At 38.6% G+C, this 27,006-nt stretch overlaps 1 protein-coding gene across 4 annotated transcripts in view; it reads left to right on the forward strand.

Moving 5' to 3' along the window:
• Positions 1-3,198: 3,198 nt before the first annotated feature.
• AGO4 (argonaute RISC component 4) overlaps positions 3,199-27,006 on the forward strand; it is a 48,167-nt gene continuing 24,359 nt past the window's right edge. Inside the window, exons 1-13 of one of the 4 annotated variants that reach the window (XM_069067924.1) lie at positions 3,199-3,408; positions 6,634-6,799; positions 14,492-14,612; positions 16,159-16,340; positions 16,526-16,662; positions 16,745-16,879; positions 17,190-17,277; positions 19,960-20,107; positions 20,343-20,462; positions 20,908-21,036; positions 23,320-23,453; positions 24,514-24,698; positions 26,191-26,350. In XM_069067924.1, coding sequence (XP_068924025.1) covers positions 14,508-14,612; positions 16,159-16,340; positions 16,526-16,662; positions 16,745-16,879; positions 17,190-17,277; positions 19,960-20,107; positions 20,343-20,462; positions 20,908-21,036; positions 23,320-23,453; positions 24,514-24,698; positions 26,191-26,350 — 1,523 coding nt within the window. In that variant the 5' untranslated portion in view covers positions 3,199-3,408; positions 6,634-6,799; positions 14,492-14,507. Of the gene's footprint in view, positions 3,409-3,431; positions 3,531-3,643; positions 6,800-14,491; positions 14,613-16,158; positions 16,341-16,525; positions 16,663-16,744; positions 16,880-17,189; positions 17,278-19,959; positions 20,108-20,342; positions 20,463-20,907; positions 21,037-23,319; positions 23,454-24,513; positions 24,699-26,190; positions 26,351-27,006 lie in introns of those variants that run through there. The other 3 variants (XM_069067922.1, XM_069067923.1, XM_069067921.1) reach the window with 3 other exon arrangements.

The raw sequence follows: 27,006 nt of genomic DNA on the forward strand, positions 1-27,006 counted from the left end.
TGGGATGGACTTTTTGATGTGAAAAGAAAGTCCTGAACTGGGAGGAGCTGGTGACGTAGATTTGGAGAGATAAGAGAGAGGCGGAAGATCTTTTTGGAAGCAGCACCTCGTGGAGAGAGAGAGGCTAAGAGAATTGCTGGTGGCCACTTTGAATTGCCCTGGACTTTTGAGACCTGCCCCCTGAGCTGCCAAGGACTGAGGAGACATGGCTGTTTTGCTGGTACTTTGTCTTTCTGTTTTGATGTTATTTTGCCAGATTTGTCCACTGGTGAAAGACAGTCCTTTTGTTGAAGAAGTCCTGGAACTTGGCTGTTCACTAAGAAGCCCTGAGACTGTCCTGCAGACAGAGAGTGAATACTGTCCACTGGTGAAGGACAGTGCTGTTGTTGCAGGGGTCTGGGAGCCTTTCTGTTGGTTCAGAAGCCCTGAAGAAGGATTTTCTTGTTGTATGTTTACAGAAATCCTGGGAGAGGGCTTTGCTAATGTGTTCAGGGGTTCTAGGACTGTTCTACAGACAGAGGATAAATTCATGAAGGGACTGGCAATGTATCTTGTGGCTTTGCTAAGCCTTGTCTCCCCAGGAACTAAGATTGCTGAGAACTTGCCTCGGGTCAAGATGAAGAAAAGACCTCCATTTGGGTATTAAGTGCTATGTTTAAACTTGATGTAACTCTGGGGTAGATTCAATTGTGATCCAGGGGTGGGGAACTTTTGACCTTATTGTGCTCTGTGATTGACAAATGAAGGTACTTTACTTATGTTTGGAAACTAATCTCCATTTGAGAAGAGGGGCTTTGTGGTGGACTTAATTAAGGTATAGCCTAGGGGTGGAGAAGTATTTAGAACAGAGACTTTGTAATCGATTGAATGATTGGAAGGTCCTGGAGGGGTGGGGTCGTCCTTGGAGATTATTTAATCACATTTAGTAAATGCTGTATTTGGAATAATGTCATGTTTTGATCTTCTCTGTTCTTGGTTGGTCACTGAATAAAATGGAGAGCACCTATGCTGGTATTCTGAACCTTGGGAAGTTGCCTTTCCTTGGCATTACATTACAGGAGGACCGCTGCTTTACCTCAACATTTAATTATTTCTGAGGCTCAAAGTTTGAAGTGGTTTTGTCTTATTTGTAGGAGAATTTTGGAGAGCTTGGTATTTCCTGTCTTAATCCTTCGTCTTCCCAGAATCCTTTCATGTTCATCACTTCATATAGTTGTTTATTCCATTGCTTTCATGTACTAGTTTGTTTAGCCATTCTCTAATCAGTGGGCATCTACTTTGTTTCCAGTTCTTCATTACCACAAAAAGGGTTGCCATAAATGTTTTGGTACATATTGGAGACCTTTTTGTCGGTGTCATCCTTGGAAATACAGCTAGCAGTAGAATGTTTGGACCAAAGGGTACAGTTGGACATTTAAATCATAATATTTGCATAATATGAATCGCTTTCCAGAATGGTTAGACCAATCACAGCTCCGTGACAAGGTACCTAATTTTTTTGGAGTTGCAGAACTAGGAGAAAAATCAGTCAGAGGGAAGCCTGAGTTGACTCATCCTTTGAGCTCTTGTGTGGTTTCATTAGAAGATAACAAGTTTTCCAGGTGTCCTGAATATATAATTGTTCCTTATTTAATTGCCTTTGAACTCCTTTGTAACTGAGGAAGTACTTATATTTGAGTTATCAGATATTGCTAATACCCATTGTATTCTTCTCATTAAAGTAATAAGGTCCACAGGGCTGGCCTGGTAAATGGAATAGGATCCCAATCATGAGCTGGCCGGTTCCTCTGAGGGATTACCTATAGAATTAGAGCCCTGACCTCTTAATTAGTTTGCCAGGCTCCCTGGCACAGAAATATGTTTTCCTAGAGTTGTTGCGGAGTTCCTCAGAGCAGGGCTTCTTAAACTTTTTCTGTTCTCACCCTTTTTTCCAGTTTCTGTATCTTTCACTGGCCCTTTTATAGCCTGAGGGCATGTGCAGTGCAGAGTTTTAATGCTTTGTGTTCAGAACCAAGGCTGCAGGGAAGTTGTGAAATGGAACACCAGAAGTGTGGCCAGAAACACCTCAAATACATTGCTTGCTTTTTAATTAATTTTTGGTGCTTACGCATTGATAAAACTTTTTATTGTCAAAATTTTCTGACCCCATATGGGGCTTCCACTCACAATTCAAAAACCGTTGCTTTGGAGGAGGAGGCTGGGCTGATTCTTAGAATGTGAAAATCTTCAGGGCAGTGGAGGCTTCAGGTGTCTGTTTCCTGAGTACTTTGCAGAGTGCATACCAAGCCTATATGCCTTTTGTTATTGCCAGCTGTGACTGTAGTCAAGTGGCATCCCCAGTCTGAACCTGTTTACTCATCTGTAAATTGAGTTGAGCTAGATTCTATTAAATTCAGCATTCATTAAGTGCCTACTACCAGCCAGGCACAGGAGATAGAGGGATGTACAGCCAAAAACAAAACCAGCCCCTGCTTTCAAGTAACGTAACACTTTACCATCCACAGGCATACAGTACACAAACTGTACCATACCAACACAAACAGAAAATAAGGCAGCGATCAGGAAAGGCTTCTGGGAAGAGGAGGAACCCCCCGCTGATGCCTTAAGATTGGGGGGGGGGGCGGTTTCCAAAGAGCAGGTTCCAGTCTGGAGGTGTAGCCAGTGTGCAAGGCCACGGTGGGGCCCCGGTGTTTGGAGAATGTCTGGTTCGGCAAAGACCTAATAGAGTGGGTCTGAAAAGTTAGGCAGGAATACGACAGAGTAGGGCTTTAAATGAGTTGGGTTTTTTGGTTTTGTTTTTTAATTGGGAGGTGGGAGCGTCCAAATAGAGCTTCTAGATTTTTTGGAGGGACCGGGGCCGTGATTAGATTTGCTCCTACCAGCTTTAATCTTGGGATCCGTACATTTCGCACGTCTTCTCCCCGGCCCCGGGGGCGCCAGCCCCTGGTCAGAGCTTGGGGAAGGACTGGGCGGCCAGCGCAGTACCTATAGTATACCTGTCGCCTACTCTTCAGTCCCTTTTCCAGCTCCCGCCCCTTCCGTTCTTTCTCCACTGTGTGCCCGAGGCGACGGCAAGGACATGCCCTCCCAGAGGTCCGGGAAGTCCTCGCGCCTGCGCGCCTCCCTCCCCGTGCCCCCACCTTTAGGCGCTCTCCCGGCAGAGCCCGGGCGCGTACTCGATTGCGCGCCCCGCCCTCGGGCCGGTGCGCGCGCTAGCTCCTGGTGGCGGTGGCGGCGGGATTGTTTTTGTTGTCGCCAAGACCGGAAGAGCCACGGGAGCCCCCTCCCCAGGGCGCCGCCGCCGCCGCCGCCCCCTCTTCTTCCTCCTCCCCATCCCCTCCCCGCGCCTCCAGTTTTCTGCCCCAGCCCTATCCCCTCCCCCATCGCCAATATTCCGGAGATCAAGAGGTACGCGGCGGCGGCGGCGGCGGCGGCGGCGGCGGCGGGGCCCTCGGCGGGAGGCGCCGCTGGGGAGCGTGGCGAGGCGGCCGCCGCCGCCACTGCCGCCGTCATGGAGGCTCTGGGACCCGGTGAGGAAGCGAGCGCGAGGGGCGCGGCGGGGACACGCAGGCTCCGCGGCCGGGGCGGGGGGCGGGGGAGGGGACCTGCGCGCGCGTCCGCCCGCTCCCAGCTCCCCCCAGCCCGCCCCTCCCCATCCAACCCCACCCGTGGGATGCTGGTCGGCCCTGCCTGAAAGTGCCCTGTTTCTCTTTGAGTGGAGAAGGGACTCGGAGAAAGTGCCGCCTCCGAGGATGGCTCTCTTGACCCCTAAGGACGGAGGGGCCGAGTAGCCCCGACTTCTCCACGTGGTGGCTAGGTTCTCCAGGTGCACGAGGTAGCCAGCCCCGAGAGTCTGTGTGTGTGTGTGTGTGTGTGTGTGTGTGTCCTTGTGTCCCCGCCCCCCAGGGCAGGCCATTAATGTGTGTGTACATGTGTGCGCGCGCGCGTGTGTCCCCCTGTCCCCTAGAGCAGGCACTTCCGTGTGTGTGTGTGTATGTGTGTGCGCGTGTGTGTGTGGGTTCACGTAGGGGTGTGCTTGTGCCCAAAGCCGGGTCACTCTTGTCTAGCAAACAGGTTTCCGTCCTTCAGTCAGGGTGCTTACTACATGGCCGAAAGCTAGGCGATCACACCTTCTAGAATTGTCAGGATGTTATACATTCTTGCAGCAGACACCAGATAGTGTTTGCTAGACTGGGCTCTAAGCACATGTAACCAGCAGGTGCTCCCCTTTTTGCTTATGTTAAGTGGCACAGGACTTTATTTTTATGGAGGGAGGAGGATGAGTGTAGATAATATTGGCTCTGAAAAGTTACCGTAATGTATGAACTAGCAGAGAGATTTGTAATCGTGAGTTTTGTGGAACATGAGCAAAAAAAAAATACATCTGAAGACTTTAGAAACTTTGTAAGGCTAATTTATTTAGAATTTTGAAGTAAAGTGATTAAATTTTACCCTTGTTTGCTGCTTAAGTAAAGACTATTATTTATAGATGTGGCATATTGCTAGAAAAGCTTCTCTGTTGGAGTAATTAAGGTGGAAGGGACCTTAATGTTAATCTTGTCCAACTCCCTCATTTAACGGTTATGATTGGAGGGTAAGTGACTTTCACGGGGTCATTCTGTTTGATGGAGCTGTAACTTTAACCTATATTTTCTGATTCCCAATACTAATATATCAGAAATCAAGTCTCATTTAAAACATTTTTTAAAGTGTGAACAGATCTCTAGGATCAGGTCAACGCAGAAAAGATGAAATGCCTGGGTTAAAGAGAACCTCATAAGAGAATGAACTTAGTGGTTAGCCTGCTTTTAGTCATAGTTTCCTTTATTTCCTTCACTCCATGAAAATCATGTTTTTAGTACAAAAATTTAGTGTATGACTGGAAAGAATTATTGGGCTGGGTCCTAGACCTTCTTTGGCCACAAACTAAACTATGTGACTTTGGGCATGTCATTTATCCTTTAAAGCCTGATTTGTCTTTGAGTCTTCCAGCTCTTCATGACCCCATATGGGGTTTTCTTGGCATAGCTACTGGAATGGTTTGCCATTTCCTTCTCTAGTTCATTTTACAGATGAGGAAATTGATTAATTCTCTTTGTCACAATGTTACAAATACCTTGCAGAAATTGGTTAACAAGCAGGGTTAAATGACTTGCCCAGGGTTTCACAGCTAATAAGTGTCTAAGGTTGGATTTGAACTCAGTAAAATAAGTCTTCTTGACTCTAGGCCTGGCACTCTCCTCAGTGCACCACCTAGCTACCCCAAAGCTTGATTCCTTATTTGTAAAATGAAGACTTTCAAACAGATAAATACTTTAGGTTCCTTTGAGTTGTGAAAAAAATAATCCCCAACCTTTTCATTTATGACCTCTGCCAAGGAGGAAAAGCAAGTATTTACAGTCTTAATTTTTTCTCAATCCACCTTTTCTCCCTACATCTTTTAGCATCATCCTAGTACGGAATGTAGAAAAGTAAAGTAGACCCAGAGATGGGCAGGAAATCTCCCTGATTTGACTGCATATGTTCAGTACTATACCAAATTAACCATTTTTAACATTTATTATTCACCTATCACTTTTTGGGAAATGATTCCCTTTCCCCAGGTTATCAACATTCTTGAATAAGTAGGTATCAACATTCTTGAGTAAGAGCAGTGCTGTTAATCAGTTATTTAACTATTTGCTTTTGAAATAAGTGGATCTTAAAAATTCCCAAAAGGCACTAGAGACAATAGCTGGTACAAATTATGAAAGCTAGCCTTCAGTGAACTCTCAAGTCATTGAAAAAGCTTGGGTTTCTTTTTTTGCACGTTTGCTATATATGATAATAAAGATTTTTAAAACTTTGGTTATGTTTTAATATCTCTTTAGCAGATAGGGTCAAAAGCAAGTGCTCTATTCCTTAAATTTGAGAGCAGGGGCTACTTCCTTTTGGACAGTTTATTCTGCTTTGCCAGAATATATTCTCAAATAATTCTAGGTGAAAGAATATTACAGTCATGAACACCTGAAATATTTTTTTAGCTTTGTTTGTTGGCCTCTTGATAACACAGGAATTTTGTGATTTAATAGGTTGATTTTTAGCTTATTTTCTTTTAATTATAGCATCAAATACAGATAAAAGTAAAACTAAAAATAGTTACTATTTACTACACAGGTATTAAATAAAACTGAACTATTACAATGGAAAGTTACGGTTTGACTGGATATTTTATTTCTAGATGTGAGAGCCTGTTGTTAAGTCCTAATTTACAGTCAGAATTTCATGAAAATTAATAAAAATGTCTATTAATCTCTTGCTTCAGTTCAGCCTATGCAGACTACAGTGGGGCAGAAAATAATAGTATAGAATTAAATGATCTCTGACCTTGGAATGTTACCTACTTCAAGAATTTGGAAGTGACTTTGACCTGTCTATAGAACCAGAGTGATGTCCATGTGACCAAACTTTATAAATTAGTGTGTTGGTTTATTTAATCTTGATGTAGCTTCCCATTTTCAAAATGTACCCATGGCATTTTTTAGTCTCCACCTGAACATCTTTAGATTTCTAAAAACTGACAGTTTATGTTCACTATGAGATGGTTTAGTTTTATGACTAGGGTGCACAGTCATTGTTTCTCAATTTCTTCAGGACCTCCAGCCAGCCTTTTCCAGCCACCCCGTCGTCCTGGCCTTGGAACTGTTGGGAAGCCAATCCGTCTTCTAGCTAATCATTTTCAGGTTCAGATTCCTAAAATAGATGTCTATCACTATGATGTGGATATCAAGCCAGAAAAACGGCCTCGGAGAGTTAACAGGTAAGGACTGTAGAAAATGAATTCTGGGACAAGTTTAATTGTGTAAAAGGAAGAAGATAAAGGTGGGTCATTCTGGCATCAGCTGTGACATTCAATGCTTTGTTTTTTACAGTCTTGAATTATTTATAGCCTTATGTTCATTATTTCATGGATAAATTTGATCTCTCCAACAAGATGTTAAGCTGTTTGAGGGCAAGGACCATTTCATGCTGTTCTTATAGTGCCTACCACTAAGTAATAGGCTAATTGAGTGAAGGGGCAGAAGTCAAAGAAAGGGAAGGGCCCTTTGTCTAACAGGAGGCAGTAGAAATTCTCAGCATATATGGAGAGCATTTGAAGGGATTATTGTGGTAGAAAGCAATGTAATATGGAAATTAAGATTTCATAATGGTAAAAGTGGTGGGAATAGGTGTAAGACTAATGGAAGCAGAAGAAAGTAAAGGGTCACCCTGGATTATTGAGTGAACCTTTGCCTATTTGCCACAATGGGTGAACAGTGTCTGACCTGTGTTAGCAGTTTTTTAGATTGTTTTCTAGATAAAATAGCAGAAGATGGTGATTTTCATAGTAAGTACTACCAAGTAGTCCTCAGACCTTAATAGATTGTCTTAAAAATGCTTTCTTTGTGTACAATTCCCTTTTTCATTCTTGTGTGTTTGAATGTTTGCTTTTACTAGCAATTATTAAATTTGTTTTCTAAAATAAATTTTTATTGGTATCTTCTGTTTTTACATCACCTAAAATTTCCCCTTTATCCCTCATCTCCTTCCTCCCTCAAAAGCAAAGAATACTTTTTAAAGAAAAAGAGAAAGAATTGAAAAAAAACCAATCAGTAAAACTAATCAGTATATCAGAAAACTTCGGAAAATGTATGCAGTCTTTCACATCCATGACTTCCCACCTCTGAAAAGGAGTAGGGGAAGGTATCTTCTTTTATCTTTTCTTTGGGACCAGACTTGTTCTTTGCAATATTAGCACGTTCATTTTTAAATTTTTAGTTGTCTTTCCATTTAACATTGTTTTTGTCATTGTACATGTTTTTCTTGTTTCTGATTACTTTATTTGCATCTGTTAGTGTAAGGTGTAAATCTTTTACCTGTTTCTCCATTGTCATCGTATTTATCATTTCTTATAGCACAATAACATTTCATTATATTCATGTACAACAAATTTTTTTTAACTATTCCCCAGTTGATGAGAATCTACTTGTTTCCAGTTCTTTGTAATGCTGATATAAATATTTTAGTGTATGTGGATCCTTTCTTTATCAATGACTTCCTTTGGTCATATGCCTATGAATCTTTGGGTCAAAGAGTATGAACATTTTAGTTATTTTATTTGCGTAATTCCAGTTGCTTGCCAAAATGGTGGTACTAATTCACTGTTCTACCAGCAATGCACTAGTGTGCCAATATCTCCACAAACCCTATAACTTCAGCTATTCCCACCTTTTATTATCTTTGCCATTTTGTTGGGTATGAAGTGAAAGCTCAGGGTTGTTTTGATTTGCATTTAGTAGTTTTCAATTCTTTTGAAAACTTCTTATCTTTGACTACTTATTTGTTGGAGAATAGCTTTGGTCTTATATTTGTTAGATTTCTGTATATCTTGGATACCAAACTTTTATCAAAGAAGTTTGATAAAAAGATTTTTCCCCATTCAACTGCTTATTCTAGATGCATTAATTTTGCTAATGCAGAGACTTCTCAATTTTATGTAATCAAAAATATTTTTTGTCATTTGTAATTGCTTCTATACCTTTTTTGGCTCAGAATACATCTCCTACTTATAACTAAAAGAGGCATATGGTAGGCTTCTCTTCTATTTTTTTTATGGTATGAAGTTTGATATTCAGTTCTCATAGCCATTTTGAATGAATTTATTGCGGAATATGGTATAAAATATTGTTATAATCCTAATTTCTGTAGGCTGCTTTCCATTTTTCCCAGAGGTTCTTATCAAATAGAGTTCTTTCCTCAGAAAATTATGTTTTCAAGTTTATTCAATACCAGATTTTTGTGTTCCATATTTCTGCTTCTCCTTAGTCTAATGTCTGTTGCATTGCTTTACTTCTCTCTTTTTAACCAATCCCAAATTATTTTGATGACTGTTGTTTTATCATACAGTTTGATTTCTCAAAGTGCCATTCCCCCTTTGTCCCTGCATTTTTTCATTATTTCCTTGATATGTTAAATCTTTTGTTCCTCCAAATGAATTTTGTTATTATTTGATCAAGTTCTGTAAAATATCCCTTTGGTGGTTTGGTAAAATATTAAAACTCGAAATTAACTTTGGTATTATGGTCATTTTTATTATTTTGGCCCAGACCAGTCATGAACAGTGAATATTCCTTCTGCTACATATGTGATTCTTTATTTTTTAAGGTACATTTTATAATTGAACCTAGATAGTATTTTTTATGCTTTGTTAAGTTGATCCTCAAATATCTTTAGCATTTTGTAACTATCTGGAATGAGATTTCTCTATTTTCCCCACTTGAATTTTTTTTGTTATATAGAAACATTGTTTATTTTTGAGGGTTTATTTTGCAGACTTTACTGAAGCTATTGTCTCAATTAGTGTCTTTGTTGATTCACTAGGATTTTACAAATAAACCCATCATCCACAGAGAGGGCTAGTTTTTGTTTTGTTTTTTTGTTTGTTTGTTTGTTTTGCCTTTTGGAGGGCATTTGGGGTTAAGTAACTTGCCCAAGGTTACACAGCTACTTTTTTTGTGTGGGTGTTAAGTGTCTGAGGCCAAACCAAACTCTGGTCCTCCAGGGCTACAGCTTTACTCACTGCACCACCTAGCTGCCCAAGAGAGGGCTAGTTTTATCTCCTTTTTGTCTCTTTCTACAACTTTAATTTCTTTCTTTTGTCTTATTATTCCTAAAATTTCCAGAACTATTAAGAAATAATAGAGTGGAAAATGGGCATTTTTCTTTTACACCTATATTTATTGGGAAAGCTTCTAGTGTATATTTTTGACTTTAAATATATTTTATGATACAAAAAAAAAGAACCCTGTAGGCCTCATTTTATAGATAAAATTTTTAGCAATATTTACCTGTAGTTACTAAATATAGAATAAAAAAATTATACAGTTAAGTCAACAGTAGAGGCAGTTTAGTATAGAGTATATATTACGTTATGTAGAATTGGAATTGGAGATCACTTGGGCTCAGATTTCTAGCTCTAATATTTATTAGCTATGGACGAGTCACAAAACTCCTTAATCATCAGTTTCCTGTAAATCTGGTCTCACACCTATTATCTCCATATTACAGAGTCGTGAAAAAAGCATTTTGTAAACTTTAAAGTATTATATAAATGGAAGTTATCTTTTTGGCAGTTATATTTCTTGTAAATTAGTGAATTGGCCTTTTGGCAGTGATGGAATTAAATCTTGAAATCTAGCATATGTAGGACAACAGCCTTCCTTATTAATATCATCATCCTAAAAACAAAAGCGGTCATTTATATAGTGTCTTAAATTTTGCGAATATACATTTTCAGACATGGCTAGAAGTGGATTGGTTTTTCTTAACTGTACTTAGTTGTAAAAAGGGAAGTTTCTACTGAAGGAGGGGAAATAATTTCAGAAGCCAGAATGATGGAAAAGGGCATCAGTAAAACATGTAAAAAGATAAAGTTTGCAAAGAATGTTATATAAATTCTCAATTGAGTCTCACAACAACTTGGTAGTTACTACAGGTTCTGTCCATGTTTACAGATGAGGAAATCTCGACTTAGAGAGATAGAGTGATCTACTCATGGTCACACATCTCGTGTCAGAGGTGGGATTTGTACTCGGGTCATCCATGCTCTATGTCCAACAGTATTCATTATGCCTTACAAGTTTACTACTGGGCTTAAGAAGTTAGTCTATTCATGATTCTGGTGAAATTGTTCTAGATAAGCATTGGACTGCCAACCTTGTAAGAGCCAGTAAGTGAAGAAGATTCCTGGGTTTTGTTTCTGGAGTTAAAAAGAAACAAACTCTTGTAATAAATTTGCATGGTCAAGGAAAACAAATTCCCACATTGGCCACATCTAAAAATGTATATCTTATTTGGCGTATTTAGCATTATTCATCATAAGCCCTCTGGAATTGTGATTTGATCATTAAATTCATTATAGTCCTTAAGTTTTCCAAAATTGATTGTCTTTTAATGGGGTTTATATTGTATAAATTGTTCTTCTGGTTCTGTTCACTTCAGTCTGTATTAGTTTATTCAAGTCTTCCTGGGTTTCTCTGAACCCTGTGTATACTTTTAACATTTCTCACAGCACAGTAGTATTCTATTACGTATATAGTATATACACTATTATTTGTTCAGTCATTCCTCAACTGATGGGCAGACCCCTCTTTAGTTTCCAGTTCTTTGCCACTACAAAAAGAGCTGCTATAAATATTTTTATAAACATGGATTATTTTTCTTTAATCTCTTTGGGAATATAGATCTACAGTGGTTTTTCTTGGTCAATACGTATGGCCAGTTTAGTAACTTTGAAAACATAGTTCGAAATTGCTGTTCAGAATGACTAAACCGATTCACAGCTCCACCAACAGTATATTAATTTGCCTATTTTCCTGCAGACCCCTCTAGCATGTTATTTTCTTATCAACTTTAAAAATCTGATAGTTAAGAGATTATCTAGTTACTTTGCATTTCTCTTAATTGGTGATTTGGAGCATTTTATTTTCTTAGGGATGTTGATGGCTTGGATTTCTTCCCTTGAAAATTGCTTGTTCATAGACCAGTTATTTGTGGAATAGCTCTTATTTGTTACTATACATTTGAATCAATTCCTTAAATATCTTGGAAATGACACCTTTATCAGAGAAATTTGCTGTCAAGGTGTTTTTTTTTTTCCAGTTAAATGATTTCCTTCTAATCTTAGCTACATTTTAGGGGAAGTGGGGGGAGTTGTACAAAAACTTTTTTTGTTTTATGTAATCAAACTTTATTTTCTGTGGACCTGTCTATTCCTTGTTTGGTCATGACCTTTTCTATCCATATATCTGTAATGGAAATGCAAATTTAAAGATCTTCCCTGCCCTTAGGCCCTTTGATAGGCTTCAGAGACTCTGAGAACCTTCCTTGATTTGAAAATATACTCTGCCTCCTAATAGGCTGAATGTGGTCACATGGAGCCTGGGGCAGGAGGCTTGGTTTTCTGGAATGCCCACACCTTGATGCTGTGTGATTGGGCAGTGGGTCAAGAGGGTGGTTACATTCTCTGACCCAGGAGAAGGCTATATAATCCCTGATGTGAGGCCTTGGTTTGGGGCTCACTTTGAGAAGTGTTCTGTGATTTGATCAGATGAGACTCTGTGAAGCCATTGTTGAGAGCCCCCCCTGGCTTTGAAAAACCCAGATGTTGATTTGGTATGGAGTAATGGTTGCACAGTTTGGAAACCTGTCTACTTGATAATTCTGTCTGTATATTCTGAAGTTCAGGGTGCTGACCTTTTTCCCCTGAACTAGGTAAAGGATACATGTTTGACTGATTAAAGTAAGCTTGTTAACCCATTTTGAGTTGCTTTCCTTTAACAAAGCAGATCTAAGAACCTGTGTTGATAGCCACCCTGGGGACGCTGGGGTGCTTGCTGCTACAATATCTGAAAAGTAATTTTTTACTTACTTCTGCTTATGATGTGACCTTTTATATCTGGATCTATATATATCAAGATAAGCTCATCTGTTTGGAGGTTTCCTTGGTCTTTAATGTCAAGTGTTGGTCTAAACTTACTATCTGCTAGACTGCTATCTAGTTTTCCAGGTTTTGGTCAGATAAACACTAGGCAGCTAGGTTTATTTGTCTCTGTATGTTGCATACCTATTCCATTCCATTGCTCAACCTCTCTTTCTTCAATCTCAAGTTGTTTTGATGATTACTGCTTTGTCATGTAGTTTGAGACCTGGTATGCTTAGCCTCATTCCTTCCCACCTTTTTTCATTATTTCCCTTGAGATTCTTGACCCTGTATTCGTCTAGATGGATTTCATTATGAATTTGTCTAGTTCTGTAAAGTACTCCTTTGGTAGTTTGATTAATAAGAGATTTCCATAAGAACTAAGGCCAAAATCTTAGGACACTGAAATGTATAAAAGGAGGAACAGGATAATGCCACTCAGGCGTATCAGTTGTCTTTCTTGAAGGTAGGTATCTTTTTTAAAACCATTAAAACTATTTCTTTGCCCATATTCTTCACCGCTGCTATTTCAGAAATTCTGAAAGAAAGTTCTACATTTCTTTTTTTTTTTCTTAAGCAATCGGGGTTAAGTACCTTGCTCAAGGTTACACAGCCAGTTATTTCTGGGTGTGGTACTAAGTATCTGAGCCCAGATTCCATCCCAGGTCATCCCAACACTGGGGCCGTTGCTCTTACTCACAGAGCCACCTGGCCGCCCCTAGTTCTACGTTTCTTAAGAGTGGAAAGTACAAAGGATACATACCTCAGTGTGGCATGGTGGAAAGAATGTTGTATTTGGATCGAGGACCTGGGTTTGAATTACAGTCCGCTCTGCACCACTTCTCTGACTTTGGACTCAGGGTTTCTGTTTCCATATCTGTAAAATGAGGTGGTTGGACTAGATTATATCTAAGTCCCTTCTGGCTCTAAATAGTAAGTACATTTTCATGTGAACTGTCTTAAATGAATTATTTTATTTTTATGATTTATTTGGAAACCCTGAGGCCTTACTCCAGCTAGGCCTCAGTTTTTACCTTTATAAAATAAGGAAGGTAGAAAAAGACTTGATTATTTCCAATTTATTTTCCTCCTCTAATGCTTCATGACATTATAACTAAATCATCTATGACACATTGTTTTAGCCATTTGTGAAATAATTTGGTGAACAGTTGGGGAATCTTGTATGTTGGTAAGGCTCACATGCCATATGTGTACAGTACAGGATTGTACTTTTCACTGACTCCTGTGTTTTAAGCTGTCACAGACTTGGACACCACTGGTGTTTCATACTCCATAATGGTAGTAGCTGTGTTTGTTCCAATGCCAGGGCACAGTGTGTTATCCTGTATGTATACAAGTCATGTACTATTTTGTTATGTAATATACTACATTAGTACATTTTGGAAATAAAATATTCCATTATGCTTCCTTCTCTACTTTATATGTGAGCTTTATAGAATAAAACCAAACAATACATAGAGTAACAGTATCATCATTTAATATCCAAGAGAATCAAGTTATTGCTTTGAGAAATGATCTTGAATTTGTTACTTCTGTTCCTGAACAGCTCTTCCCACTGTACTCCTGCTCTAGATCTTTGAGGTTCCTCCTACCCCAGTTTTACACACTTGGAGCTATTCATTACCAGTGGGTTTTAAGTAAATAGGAAGTTAAATCCAAAATAAATTTTTAAAGTTTATTTCTAGGAAGTAAAAGTACTACCACTAAGTTTCTTGTTTGTGGTTTGGATTTTTTAAAACTCTGGATTTAGGAGGAGGCTGTAAAATCCTTTGCCAGATTTTCTCCATCTTCAATTTATATTGTAAACTTTTACTTGTTTTGCTTGAGTCGTGGTTAACTTGCTTTAGAAAAATTATTTTTAACTGACTTGGCTGTAATATGCCCTGAAATCCATCATGCCTAGTTTTGACTTAAAATTGGATAGTTGAAGATATGTTGTTTTTCAAAGCTAAATTTCCTTTGTTGTTTAAGGGAGGTGGTAGATACAATGGTGAGACACTTCAAAATGCAAATATTTGGTGATCGGCAGCCTGGCTATGATGGCAAAAGAAACATGTATACAGCACACCCACTACCTATTGGACGGGATAGGGTAAGTATTGCTAATAGGTGGAAACAAGTCATCATGGCCCTAAATCGCTAATGAATGAATTTAAAAAGCATCTGTTAAGCACTTACTGTTTGCAGAGTTCTGTAATATGAGGTGATGACTGTATGGAGGCAGCTAGGTGGCTCAGTGGATAGAGCACTGGACCTGGAGTCAAGAAGATCTAGAGTTCAGATTTGGTTTCAGACATTTACTAGCTGTGTTACCTTGGGCAAGTCCCTTATCTTCTGTTTGCTTCAATTTCCTCAACTGTAAAATGGAGATAATAACTCCTACCTCTCAGGGTTGTTGTGAGAATCAAATGAGATAATATTTGAAAAGTACTTAGCATAGCACCTGTCACATAGTAGGTGCTATGTAAATGCTGTGTATTATTACAATTCTTGGTGAGTGGGAGGTATGCTTATTAGTTCATATTAATCCACCCACGTTTCCTTTCCCAGCCCTGGGTGACCAGCAGATTATATTCAAGACAGATAACTGGGATTAGGTAAAGAGCCTTCAGCAACCTGTGTAACTAGCAAGTATATTGTGCACAAAGCTGAACAGGCTACGTAGAGGTCAAATCTGGGACCTTAGCTTTGTTTGCATTTTATTCTAACTGCTGTAATCAGCTCTTTGAACCTATAGACTTTATATAACCACATGCAGTGTAGTTCTTCAGATTTGGATTGTAATAGAAATTGGTTCTTTTAGCCTGCAAAATTTTGATCTATGTTAGGGACTGTTTTTCTTGAGTCCTCCAATAGCTCCAGCAGAGCAAAGCTCTCCCTTTCACATTTGCGGATTGTCAAAGCCTGCTAACCTGTATTTATTTTACTTCTTAATGAACATACTTGTGACATGCACTGTAGCTCAGTATTCCTGATAAGTGCAGTTCTTCCACTTACCTGGAGGACTGTTTCATCCAGTTGTGCTTTTTGTGTACTAGAGCTATATTAAGTAAACTTAACTCTAGTAACATCCCTCCTCCAAGGCACGGAATAGATAGAGCACCAGGCCAGTAGTCATAGAGGACCTAAGTTCAAACCTGGCCTTAGGCACTTACTAGCTGAGTGACTGTGGGCAAATCAGTTAAATTCTATTTGCCTCAATTTTCTCATCTGCAAAATAGGAATAATAATAACACCTACCTCCAAGGGTTATTGAGAGGATCAAATGAGAAAATATTTATGAAGCACTTTACCACAGTGCCTGGAACATAGTAAGTAACATACAAATGTTAGCTATTAGTATTACCTTTAATTTTTATTCAAATAACTGGAATCAAATCCGTGCTAGCAAATGAAATTTAGACCGTCATATCTACATGTAAAATTTGTCTGGGTACTCTGGCATTTCTTACTGTTCCTTTCACTTAAAAAATAATGGAAAATGATAGAGTAGATTCTGGAAAGGAAGTGTAGTTTACAGGAAGCTCTGAAATTGATGTTTGATGAAAAGAGACAGTCTAATAAACTTCATAATAACAACCTGGGCTTTATGTATCACTTACCTTAATTAATGTGTGTGTTCTTTTTATCCCACCAAGGTCGATATGGAAGTGACTCTTCCAGGTGAGGGCAAAGACCAGACCTTTAAAGTGTCAATTCAGTGGGTGTCCGTAGTAAGTCTTCAGTTACTTTTGGAAGCATTGGCTGGGCATTTGAATGAAGTCCCTGAAGATTCTGTACAGGCGCTTGATGTGATCACAAGGCATCTGCCTTCTATGAGGTGAGTGTCCCTGTTGGGCATATTCCATATAAGTTCAGGCCTCTGGAGTAGGTTATTTTAGGGCTTCCAAGATGGTTTCTACATGGTTCCTCCTTCATACTCTGATTTTGTAAACTCTTGAAAAAGTCAAGAGTGGAATAAGAGAACTTCTTACCTGTGAAGCATACCAACTCTTGTTTCTTCAGGTATACTCCTGTGGGCCGTTCATTCTTCTCCCCTCCTGAAGGTTACTACCACCCTCTGGGAGGGGGCAGGGAGGTTTGGTTTGGCTTCCACCAGTCTGTGAGACCTGCCATGTGGAATATGATGCTGAATATTGACGGTATGCTAGAATTATGCCCCCACTTCATTGTTTTAATTCTACCCATTCCCAAAACTAAGTGTCCTGTTATTCTGTTTATTAGTATCCGCTACTGCTTTCTACCGTGCCCAGCCTATCATTGAGTTCATGTGTGAGGTTTTAGACGTTCAGAACATCAATGAACAAACAAAACCTCTTACAGACTCCCAGCGTGTCAAGTTTACCAAAGAAATAAGGGGTAGGTATTTGTGTTAAAGTTGTTTTATGACCATCTACATGACTACTTACAAGCATTTACCCTAATTGAATAAACAGCATTTATTTTTTCCATTTGGAATTTTATTTTTGGGGAGAATGAAAGAATCATTTGTAAATGAGTCTAGTTTCCTAGAGGATAGAAGATAAAAATTAGTCCTATTATCTCCTCTCCAATTTATCTATTTACATGTATGTTTTGTACCCTTTTAAAGGTGATGGCTGATTTGTTACTCAGTTTTTATCATTGAATGTAATTTAATACCTTTGTTTTGGCATTTCTTCTATATTAGGTCTTAAAGTTGAGGTTACCCACTGTGGACAGATGAAACGAAAATACCGAGTTTGTAATGTAACTAGACGACCAGCCAGCCATCAAACGTATGCTGATCACATCTGAAAGGATATTAAACATTGAATTGTTGGGTACTTTGCTTGGCTAGTACTACTAAATGCCTTGTTTATCTAACATCATTTGAAAATAATTTCCATGTAAATGGGTTTTTTTTCCAAACAGTTGAGAAAAACTCTTTCAGCAATAGTATTTAAAATTTCAAACATTTTTGGTAGAAATATTTACAGAATATATTTCTTTCTTGACTTCTTAAAAAGAGTACATAATTTGATAATGCAGGGCCATCATTATGAACTTCATGAAATTATTGTTATTATTTTGATGTAGACTTGTAATTTCATCAGTGTCAATGAATCCTGGTATGGATTCTATACTAGATACCCCTACCAATACAGATGAGCAACTTCTCTGTAACTTGAATTCTTAGAAAGTTACCCAGGTACTGAAAAGGTCGACAAATTGCCCCTGATACTCATCGAGAGCACATGCGTGCGTGAGAGAGAGAATGAACCCAGGTCTTCCTGACTGTAGTAAGATCAGCCCTTCGTGCTTTGCACTCTATTGCCTATGTTATAATACTAAAAATTACTATTGAGATGTATAGGCTCTTTTAACTCCATGTTAAATGTGTCCAAACCGGGTTTTTTTTTGTAGTTTTTACATTATGTCTTTCCTCATTGTCAGTTGTTGCTTCTTACTGTGATCATAGTATTTCTCAATCATCAATATCTATATATATTCTTATATCCCTTCTTTGGAGCCATGCTTAGTCATTATAATTACCCCTGAACTATATTCGTTTTTGAGTTGTTCTTTCCTTTTTTTATTGAAGTAGTCATTGTATATATTGTTTTCCTGATTCTGCTTCCCTCACTTTGTAAGTTCATGTAAGTTTCTCTGTAGTCTTCATATTCATTTTTCACAATACAGTAATAATTCATTATATTCATGTACCATAATTTATTTTGCTATTTCCCAATTGATGGCCATCTATTTTATTTCTTATTCTTTGGCAAAATTGCTGCTATCGATATTTTGGGCTATATAGCAGCTTTTTTTTACATAGGACCAGAGTGCATATCTAGCAATGGGATCTCTGAGTCAGAAAGTATATACATTTTAGTATCATAATTTATTTTCCAGAATGTTTGGACTGATTCATTACTATACCAGTAGTAATCTAAATTACTAGATCACTACTAGATCACTAGATTACTACTGTGCATACTTTTCCACAACTTCTCCAGTACTGACTGTTACAATCTTTTACATTACTGGGGTCAAACTCAAATAGAAGAGCATCCCTACTGGTCCCAAATTATCTTAGAAAACTAAAAATTAATACTATCTATGTTGTATTGTACTTTTATTCATTTTGTTAAACATTTCCCAATTACATTTTATTCTGGTTTTGGAGATGAATTTGACACCTTTGTTTTATTTGCCTGTATTTGCCAGTTTGCTCTGTGTGAAGTGAAACCCCACAGTTGTTTTAATTTGCATATTTCATATTGTTAGTCATAGAGAACAACAGTTTCATGATTTTTAATCATTTGAAATTCTTTTTAGAATTGTTTTTTCATATACTTTCACCTCTTAGCCATTGGAGAATGACTATTGGTCTTCTATATTTATAAGCAAATACACTAATTTTATCATGTTTCTAATAAGTTTACTAAAAACTATATTGGAGCCTAATATATTTTATTAGCTGCATTCGGTGTTCTACAAGAATACTTTATATAACATTGCCCTGACCAACTTATGACACTGACATTAAAACTTTTTATAAGTGAATTCTGATGTATTAAAACCCCATCTCACATGGTTGGTGATATTCCCAGCATTAAACTTCCTCCTTGAGTTGGGTGTTTCTATAGTTTGTAACATTTTCCCATTAACCCTTTCTCCGCTAACCCTGTTACCCATAAAGAGGTATCCTTTTTGTGGAACTAATGAAGTTAGGTGAAATATGCTTATATTTTATACCAGTTCACAAATTTGTACTATACTAGTCTACTAGTCAGTGTAAAGTATGAAGGTCTGTTATCAAAGAAGCCCCCCCCCCAAAAAAAAAAAAACTGTTAAAATTTTAGAGTCTTGTTAAGTTACCCTTTCTTGGTATATGAGACTCACTGATTGTTCAGCTCCTTTGAAAATTTGTTTGGTTCCAGCAAAAGTAGAAAGCTAACTCAGTTTACATATGTAAACTGAATCCTTGATAAAAACTGATTCAAATACTGAAAAGAACAAAGGGATTCTGTTCAAAGAAAGTTTTACCTGTACTTACTATGGAACCAATCAGTTGGCTAGCATCTTTTTGGTTGTTTGGATTTTGGCTTTTTGAAAGGCAGTTGGGATTAAGTGACTTGCCCAAAGTCACACGGCTAGTAAGTGTGTCAAGTGTCTGAGGTCAGATTTGAACTCAGGTCCTCCTGACTCCAGGGCCAATGTTCTAAGGCTAGCATTTTTTAAGTGCCAGGCACTATCCTGGACACCAGAGATAAAAAGTAAAAAAAATGAACTGATCCTTGCTCTCGAGGAGCATAAATTCTGTTGAGGAAATCAATATGTATATATAAAAGTATATTTTTAAAAAATAATAAAGATATAAACCTTGTAGAAAATGAATTAGAAGTTAGGATTTTATTTTCAATTGGGAGAAAGTATGAATCGATGAAAATTTTCTAAATAACTTCATCCCACAGTTTTCCTCTACAGCTGGAAAATGGTCAGGCCATGGAATGTACAGTAGCCCAGTATTTTAAACAGAAGTATAGCCTGCAGCTGAAATATCCCCATCTTCCCTGTCTCCAAGTGGGGCAGGAACAAAAGCACACTTATCTTCCTCTTGAGGTAAGCTTGGAATAAATGGCTCCTACTACACTATTAAATACTTAGGTTATTTCCTTATAAAAGCTATTGTTAAAAAGTAAAATTGTATATGACAGTTTGAAGCAGAGTTTTTTTTAGCTGTGTAACACTGACACTTTAGCAGTTTTTTTTTTCCATTTTTCTGAAATCTTTCACATAAAATCAGGTTTGACAGAAGCCATTAACTTAGTTCTTATTTGTCTCATTCTAATGGCAGGTCTGTAATATAGTGGCAGGACAGCGGTGTATCAAGAAATTAACTGACAATCAGACGTCCACCATGATCAAAGCAACCGCAAGATCTGCTCCAGACAGACAGGAGGAAATCAGCAGACTAGTGCGTAGGATACATTTTTTTTTTTGCAATCCTAGCTATGCATTGAAAGAGAGAAAGGTTAACAGAAAATTTTCCTAATATGATATGATCAGTTTTGTGTTGTTATATTTACAAAAAAGCTTTGTCTTGATTTCACTGGCTTTTGGTTTTGGTTTTTTCTTTAGTAGAAAAAAATTGCAAATCTGGGCTTCTTGAAAAGGATCATATCTTACACATTTTTATATCCATTCATGATATATAACACAGTACCTTTCATGTAGTGTGGGCACTCGGTAAATATTGAACAAATTAAAATGTTGTTTCTACACTACAAAAATTCACAGCATCTTTTTTCTACTTACAAGAGTGGTGCCCTCTCTGTATAAGAGATACTGAGATGATATATTTTTTCATTTTGCCCCATTGATTGCTTAACCATGATGAGAAGTTTTTTTTTGTTTTTTAGGTGAAAAGTAACAGCATGGTGGGTGGACCTGATCCATACCTAAAGGAATTTGGTATTGTTGTTCACAATGAAATGACGGAGTTGACAGGTAGAGTGTTGCCAGCACCAATGCTACAATATGGAGGCCGGGTAAGGTGTTTTTGTTTGGGGGTTTTTTGGTATTTTTTTCCATTTAACACCTGTCCCCAACTAATCATGCAATATTTTTTCAGTCATATGTTACTTTGATAGCAGTATTTTTCATCTTGGGTCCCTCTAGCCTTAAGAACTATTAAACTTTCCCACATATCCTGCCTGGTTCCCACCCTTATACCCTTAAATTTGTGGCAATATTCCCTACTGTCTAGGGGATAGTAATAATTGCCTTGTTGATGAAATAAACCAAATTCTCACCTAAGTTAAGAGCTGAGGGTCACCTCCAGAGGTGAAGAAAGTAAATGGCAGGCCAGGGACCAAGTCATAAGGGATGCTAAGGCAGCATGAGAGATTTGTCCTAGGCCTTTTTTTTTTTCACTTTACATTGTCTTGCTTAGCAATTTCATCAGCTCCCATGAGTTCATTTGTCATTGCTATGCTGTAGCATAAATGATGTGTATACAGCCCTAGTTTCTCTACTGAACACTTCTCTACATCCAAAGCAGAATTCGTTATCTTTCCCCTTAAATCCTACCCTCCTTGGTACTACCTTATCCAGGGCACCACTGTCCTCCTAGCCCCTCAGACACACAACTTCATATCATCTTCAACTCTTCCGCAACACCCACCTATCCAGTTCATTGCCAAATTTTGTTTCAACCTTCGCAGTATCTTTGCTTTATCTCCTCTTTTCTCCTGTGACACTGTGTAGCAGCAAGCACCCCAAGCGTCCTCAGGGTTTGCAGCTACCACAGGTTCTTGGATCTGCTTTGTTAAAGGAAAGCAACTCAAAATGGGTTAACAAGCTTACTTTAATCAGTCAGACATATATCGTTTACCTTGTTCAGGAGAAAAGGTCAGCACCCTGAACCTCAAAGTATACAGGCATAATTATCAAGACAGAAACATCAAGTAGACAGATTTCCAAACTGTCCAACCATTACATCCATACCCAGTCAACATCTGGGTTTCCACATTCTGGGTTTTTCAAAGCCGGGGGACTCTCAACAACGGCTTCCCAGAATTCAGATCAAATCACAGAACACTTCTCAAAGTGAGTCCCAAAACAAAGCTACACATCAGGGCTTATATAGCCTTCTCCGGGCTCAGAGAATGTAACAACCTTATTGACCCACTGGCCAATCAAAAAGTATCTACTGAAAAACAAGCCTCCCTCCCCAGGCTTCTGGTGCACTTTAGCCTAGGGGCAGGGAAGATCTTTAAAATTTACATTCGCATTACACACTGCCACATCCCTGGGTCTGGCCTTCATCACCTCATGCTTGGATTATTGTAGTCTCCTCCTTGATTGTCTTTTCCTCACTCTAATCCATCCTTCATTCAGTTGTCAAAATGATCATGCTAAAATGTAGATCTGACCATGTCATCTCCCCCGTTCAATAAATTCCAGTGGCTCCCTGTTAATACCCAAGATCAAATATAAAACCCCTGGCTTTTAAAGCCCTTCACAACTTGGCCCCCTCCTACTTTTCCAATCTTCTTACACCTTATTCTCCTCCACATGCTCTACATTCCAGCAACACTGGCCTTCTTTCTATTCCTTGCACGACACTTCATTTACCTGCCTAATGGCCTTTTAACTGGCTAGCCTCTGTGCCTGCATTGTTCTGCCTCCTCAACTTTATTTGCAGGCTTCTGAAACTTAGCTCACATCCCACTTATACTAGAATTTCTCACCATTCCCTAGACTACTAATGACTTCTTTCTGGCCCTACCTTCCGTTTACAGTGTATATCTTGCATTTACTTTTTTTTTTTTTTTTTGCTTGGCATCTCTCCATTAGAAAGAGACAGACAGGTCCCTTGAGGGAAAGACTATGTTTTTGCCTCTCTTTGTATCACTGCTTAACTCTGTGTGGTACAAAGGAGGCAACTGAAAAATGATTGTGGACTAACTAGGTTATTGTTGACAATCCTGAGGAGAAGATTATGCCAATTAGCAGTGCCCAGAACTCTAGACTGCATTATAGAATCGTAAAGAGAGCCTCAGTGGATCTCTTCTCCAGCTTATTCAGGAGCAGTGGAGGAGATTGAGGATAGAGATGAAGGGATTTGCCCAATTCACAGAGCTGGTTGATGGCAGAGCCACATTGTATTATTGACCTGCTCTTTCAACTCAGCAATTGGCTCCTTTTACTTCACCATGCTGATGTGAGCTTAGAATTTTGTTTCTTATGTCATCATTATTAACATGCTCTTGAATTGTAATCTCTTCTCTTCCCCCCCCTTTTTTTTCCTCCTCTACCCCCCGAAAAAGAATAAAACAGTAGCTACACCAAACCAAGGTGTATGGGATATGCGAGGAAAACAATTTTATGCTGGCATTGAGATTAAAGTGTGGGCTGTTGCTTGTTTTGCTCCTCAGAAACAATGCAGGGAAGATCTCTTAAAGTGAGTATTATTTATATTTGTAGCTAAGTTCTGTGCCTTTCAAATGTAAAATGCTACATTTAGTATCTTTCTTCATTTTAGATTCTTGTGTATGTATACTGGCACTTGTAACCTAAATTCTGGAAGTGAAGGCTTGTGCCAAGAACAGTTTCACACCTAGAGATTCTGTTAAGTTTTCAGCTTCCTTGCTCTTGAAGCAGAAACTCATCTCTTGACTCTCACCTGTAGAACCAGACAGAGGAGACTATACACTTAAGCTTTGTGGGAATTTCACCACTCAACTCCCTGGATGTATTTTTATTTGTTCAACCAAGATGAAAAAATAGATTAATCTTAACCATTATGCCTTTGCTAATTGCTACTACTTGTGTTAGCTTCTGAAGGAACACTGACTAGAATTGTTGGTTTCAGTGTGCATCACTTTTTACAGATTTATAGAGGAAGTTAGTAAGAAGTGTGGAAAAATCAAGGTGAGAAAAGGGAGCTTGATATGAAGGGGAAGAAATTTTTTAAGTTATTGGCAAATACACAGAAGAATTGATTCTGAAAGCTTCATACGTGGGTTGAAGTAATGGTATGTTTCATTCTGCACTGGGGTTTTATGTCCAGTATTTAACTTGAAAGTAAATTTTATTTGTTTCAAATCCTAGTTGCTTTTTAATATTTCTAATTTTGGGAGAGGTTGATTGCTGGACAAAGTTTTTAATTTAATCCTAGCATATCCTTTGATAATAATATGTTTGTTACAACTCAATTAAGCACAAATTGACTTAATCCTTTTGAGCCAGATTACCAAGCTGTCTTTGAGTTAATATTTTGGTCTATACTTGTTCCAGAAGCTAAAATTAAGACCAATCATTTGACAGGCTCTTTGATAAACATCATACTCCACTTCAGCTCCAGTGCTATGACGCCCAATTCTATTCTGGCCTGTCACTTATGCTACGTTTTAGAACAGAATTGGCAGTTCTGACAAAATCTATAGATTATGACATTTACTAGAGCACCAAACAGACCATGAAGTAATAAACACTGTGCCAGTGGTTCTCTGTTTTACCAGGAGTTTCACAGATCAATTGCGCAAAATTTCTAAGGATGCCGGCATGCCCATTCAAGGTCAGCCATGTTTTTGCAAGTATGCACAGGGAGCAGATAGCGTGGAGCCCATGTTTAAACATCTGAAGATGACTTATGTGGGCCTGCAGCTGATAGTGGTGATCCTCCCTGGGAAGACGCCGGTATATGGTATAGTTCTTGTTTACTATGTTTCATCTCTATGTTAAGTGGTCACATGATTGGGGTTTTTTGGGGGGGGGGGGAAGGTGGCATGACAGTTGGGCTTAAATGACTTGCACAGGGTCACACAGCTAATAAGTGTTGTGTCTGAAGCCAGATATGAACTCAGGGCCTCCTGACTCCAGGGCCAGTGTTCTATCTACTGTGCCATCTAACTGCTCTGATTTTTTTTAATTATATGACGGGGATATATATAGTCTATTGCTTGTTTGCATGGTAAAACCTGGAACATGATAAAAACAGATAAGGTTTTATCTGGTTTTTCTCTGTGACTTTACAGAGTTATTGGCCTTAGGATTATTGCCACCTCTCTTAATTGTCCTTCCTCACTCCAGTGATGCTATAGTTATTTTCCTCATGTACATAAATGATGATATTACTGTTTTGCTCAAGGTGCTTCATTGACATTTTACTGCCCGCTGAATATAGCTCCTTAGAATTTTTTTTTGAGGGGGGAAGACAGAGGACAATTGGGGTTAAGTGACTTGCCCAAGGCCACACACTTAGTAAGTGTGTCAAGTGTCTGAGGTCAAATTTGAACTCGGATCTTCCTGACTCCAGGGCTGGTGCTCTATTCACTGCGCCACCTAGCCGCCCCAGCTTCTTAGATTCTTTAGCCTGCCCTTCAAGACTCTTTGCAATATAGAATTCTGTGACACTTTTCCAAATTTCTCATATTACTCCCTTCTACCCTTTAGTCATACTGGGTTATAAGCTGTACACTAGACAGATTTTGTACTTTCTTGCCTCCATATATATGGGCTCCTTGTGCCAGGATACTCACCCTACCCTGTTCCTTTTTCTGCATTTTGAAATTCTATCCCTTATATAAGATAAAGCATTTAATAAGTTCTTAATACTTGTTGTGTGGCAAGCATTGTGCTAAACACTGGGAATATATGAAAAAGACAGTCCCTGTCCTCAAGAAACATAAAGGGGGAAGACAGTAAGTAGAAGGAGCTGGAAAGGGGGTGGGGAGTGACATGTCAGAGGTGTGAGAAGGCCACTGAGATAGCAGTGGAAAACACCATAGAATCAGGGCTGATCCAGGTTAGAAGTGAGTATGGCTGGCTTGGTACTTTGCACATGTGGAAGTTCCAGGGAGGAACCCATCCTTTAGGACCCGGCTCAAATGGTACCTCTTCATGGAGCCTTCTTTGATTTCCCCACCCAAAAAAAAGAATGTTTTTTCCTTCTCAGACCTCAATATTTTGGCAGCTTTTAAGGTTATTAGTAGTGGTGGTATGTGTATTGGGAGTGGGGGGGTATACACATATATTTTTATTATATTGTAAATTTGATTAAAATAGAAACTCTGTCCCATTTAGTCTTTGTATCTTCCATGATCTGATACTGAAGTCTATATATAGTAAATGTATAATAAATAAATAACTGTTGAGTTAGGAGAACTACCTAACTTATTTTATTTGTTTGCTTTTAGCTGAAGTGAAACGTGTTGGTGATACCCTCTTAGGAATGGCCACTCAGTGTGTTCAGGTGAAAAATGTAGTAAAGACTTCACCCCAAACTCTCTCTAATCTCTGCCTGAAGATAAATGCTAAGCTTGGTGGAATTAACAATGTCCTTGTACCCCATCAAAGGTAAGACTCATTTTGAATCTGAGATTATAGACTTTGAGTTGGAAAGAAACCTTAGAAGTCATTTAAGAAATGATAAGTTGCAGAGATAATAAGTGATATAGTAAATAGTAAAGCTGCAATTTGAACCCAGGTCCTCCGACTCTAAATTCACCTTTTTTTCATGGTATTTCATGTTTAAAACCTGAATTTCTTCAACAGAATTTGTTGAACCTAAGAGTAATCAAACGTGAGGAATAAAAAGTGTAGTATAATGTGTAGAGGATCAAACTAGTCAACAGGTGAGTCAGTTTTGCCAGTAATTGCAATATTGGTTTAACCAGTTTGTTGAACCCCTTATGACCTTAGTTTCTCCCATCTATGATGCCTGCCCTGCCTATATTAGAATTGGAAAGTCAAAAATTCTTTACAAATTGAAGGTTTTAAAAGACTTGTGCAGTATGAAACCCCAGCCAAGAAGTCAGTGTTCCATGATTTTATTAGTTCCATATTCTGCATGACATGCATGACAGGTGAAAGTCCTTTTTCTATACTGCTCTTAGGCCCGTAGATGGGCATACCCACCTCCACACTAGGCTTCTCTGACCCCCATACAAGATCCTACCTGAAGCAACAAGAGAGGGTCTTAGGATGGTATCTGATGCTGCCTTTCACTAGGT

The sequence above is a fragment of the Petaurus breviceps genome, unplaced genomic scaffold (genome assembly GCF_028583685.1).
Source record: "Petaurus breviceps papuanus isolate PSGF00001 unplaced genomic scaffold, PetGlider_PUasm1.0 90760, whole genome shotgun sequence".
NCBI classification, from domain to species: domain Eukaryota; kingdom Metazoa; phylum Chordata; class Mammalia; order Diprotodontia; family Petauridae; genus Petaurus; species Petaurus breviceps.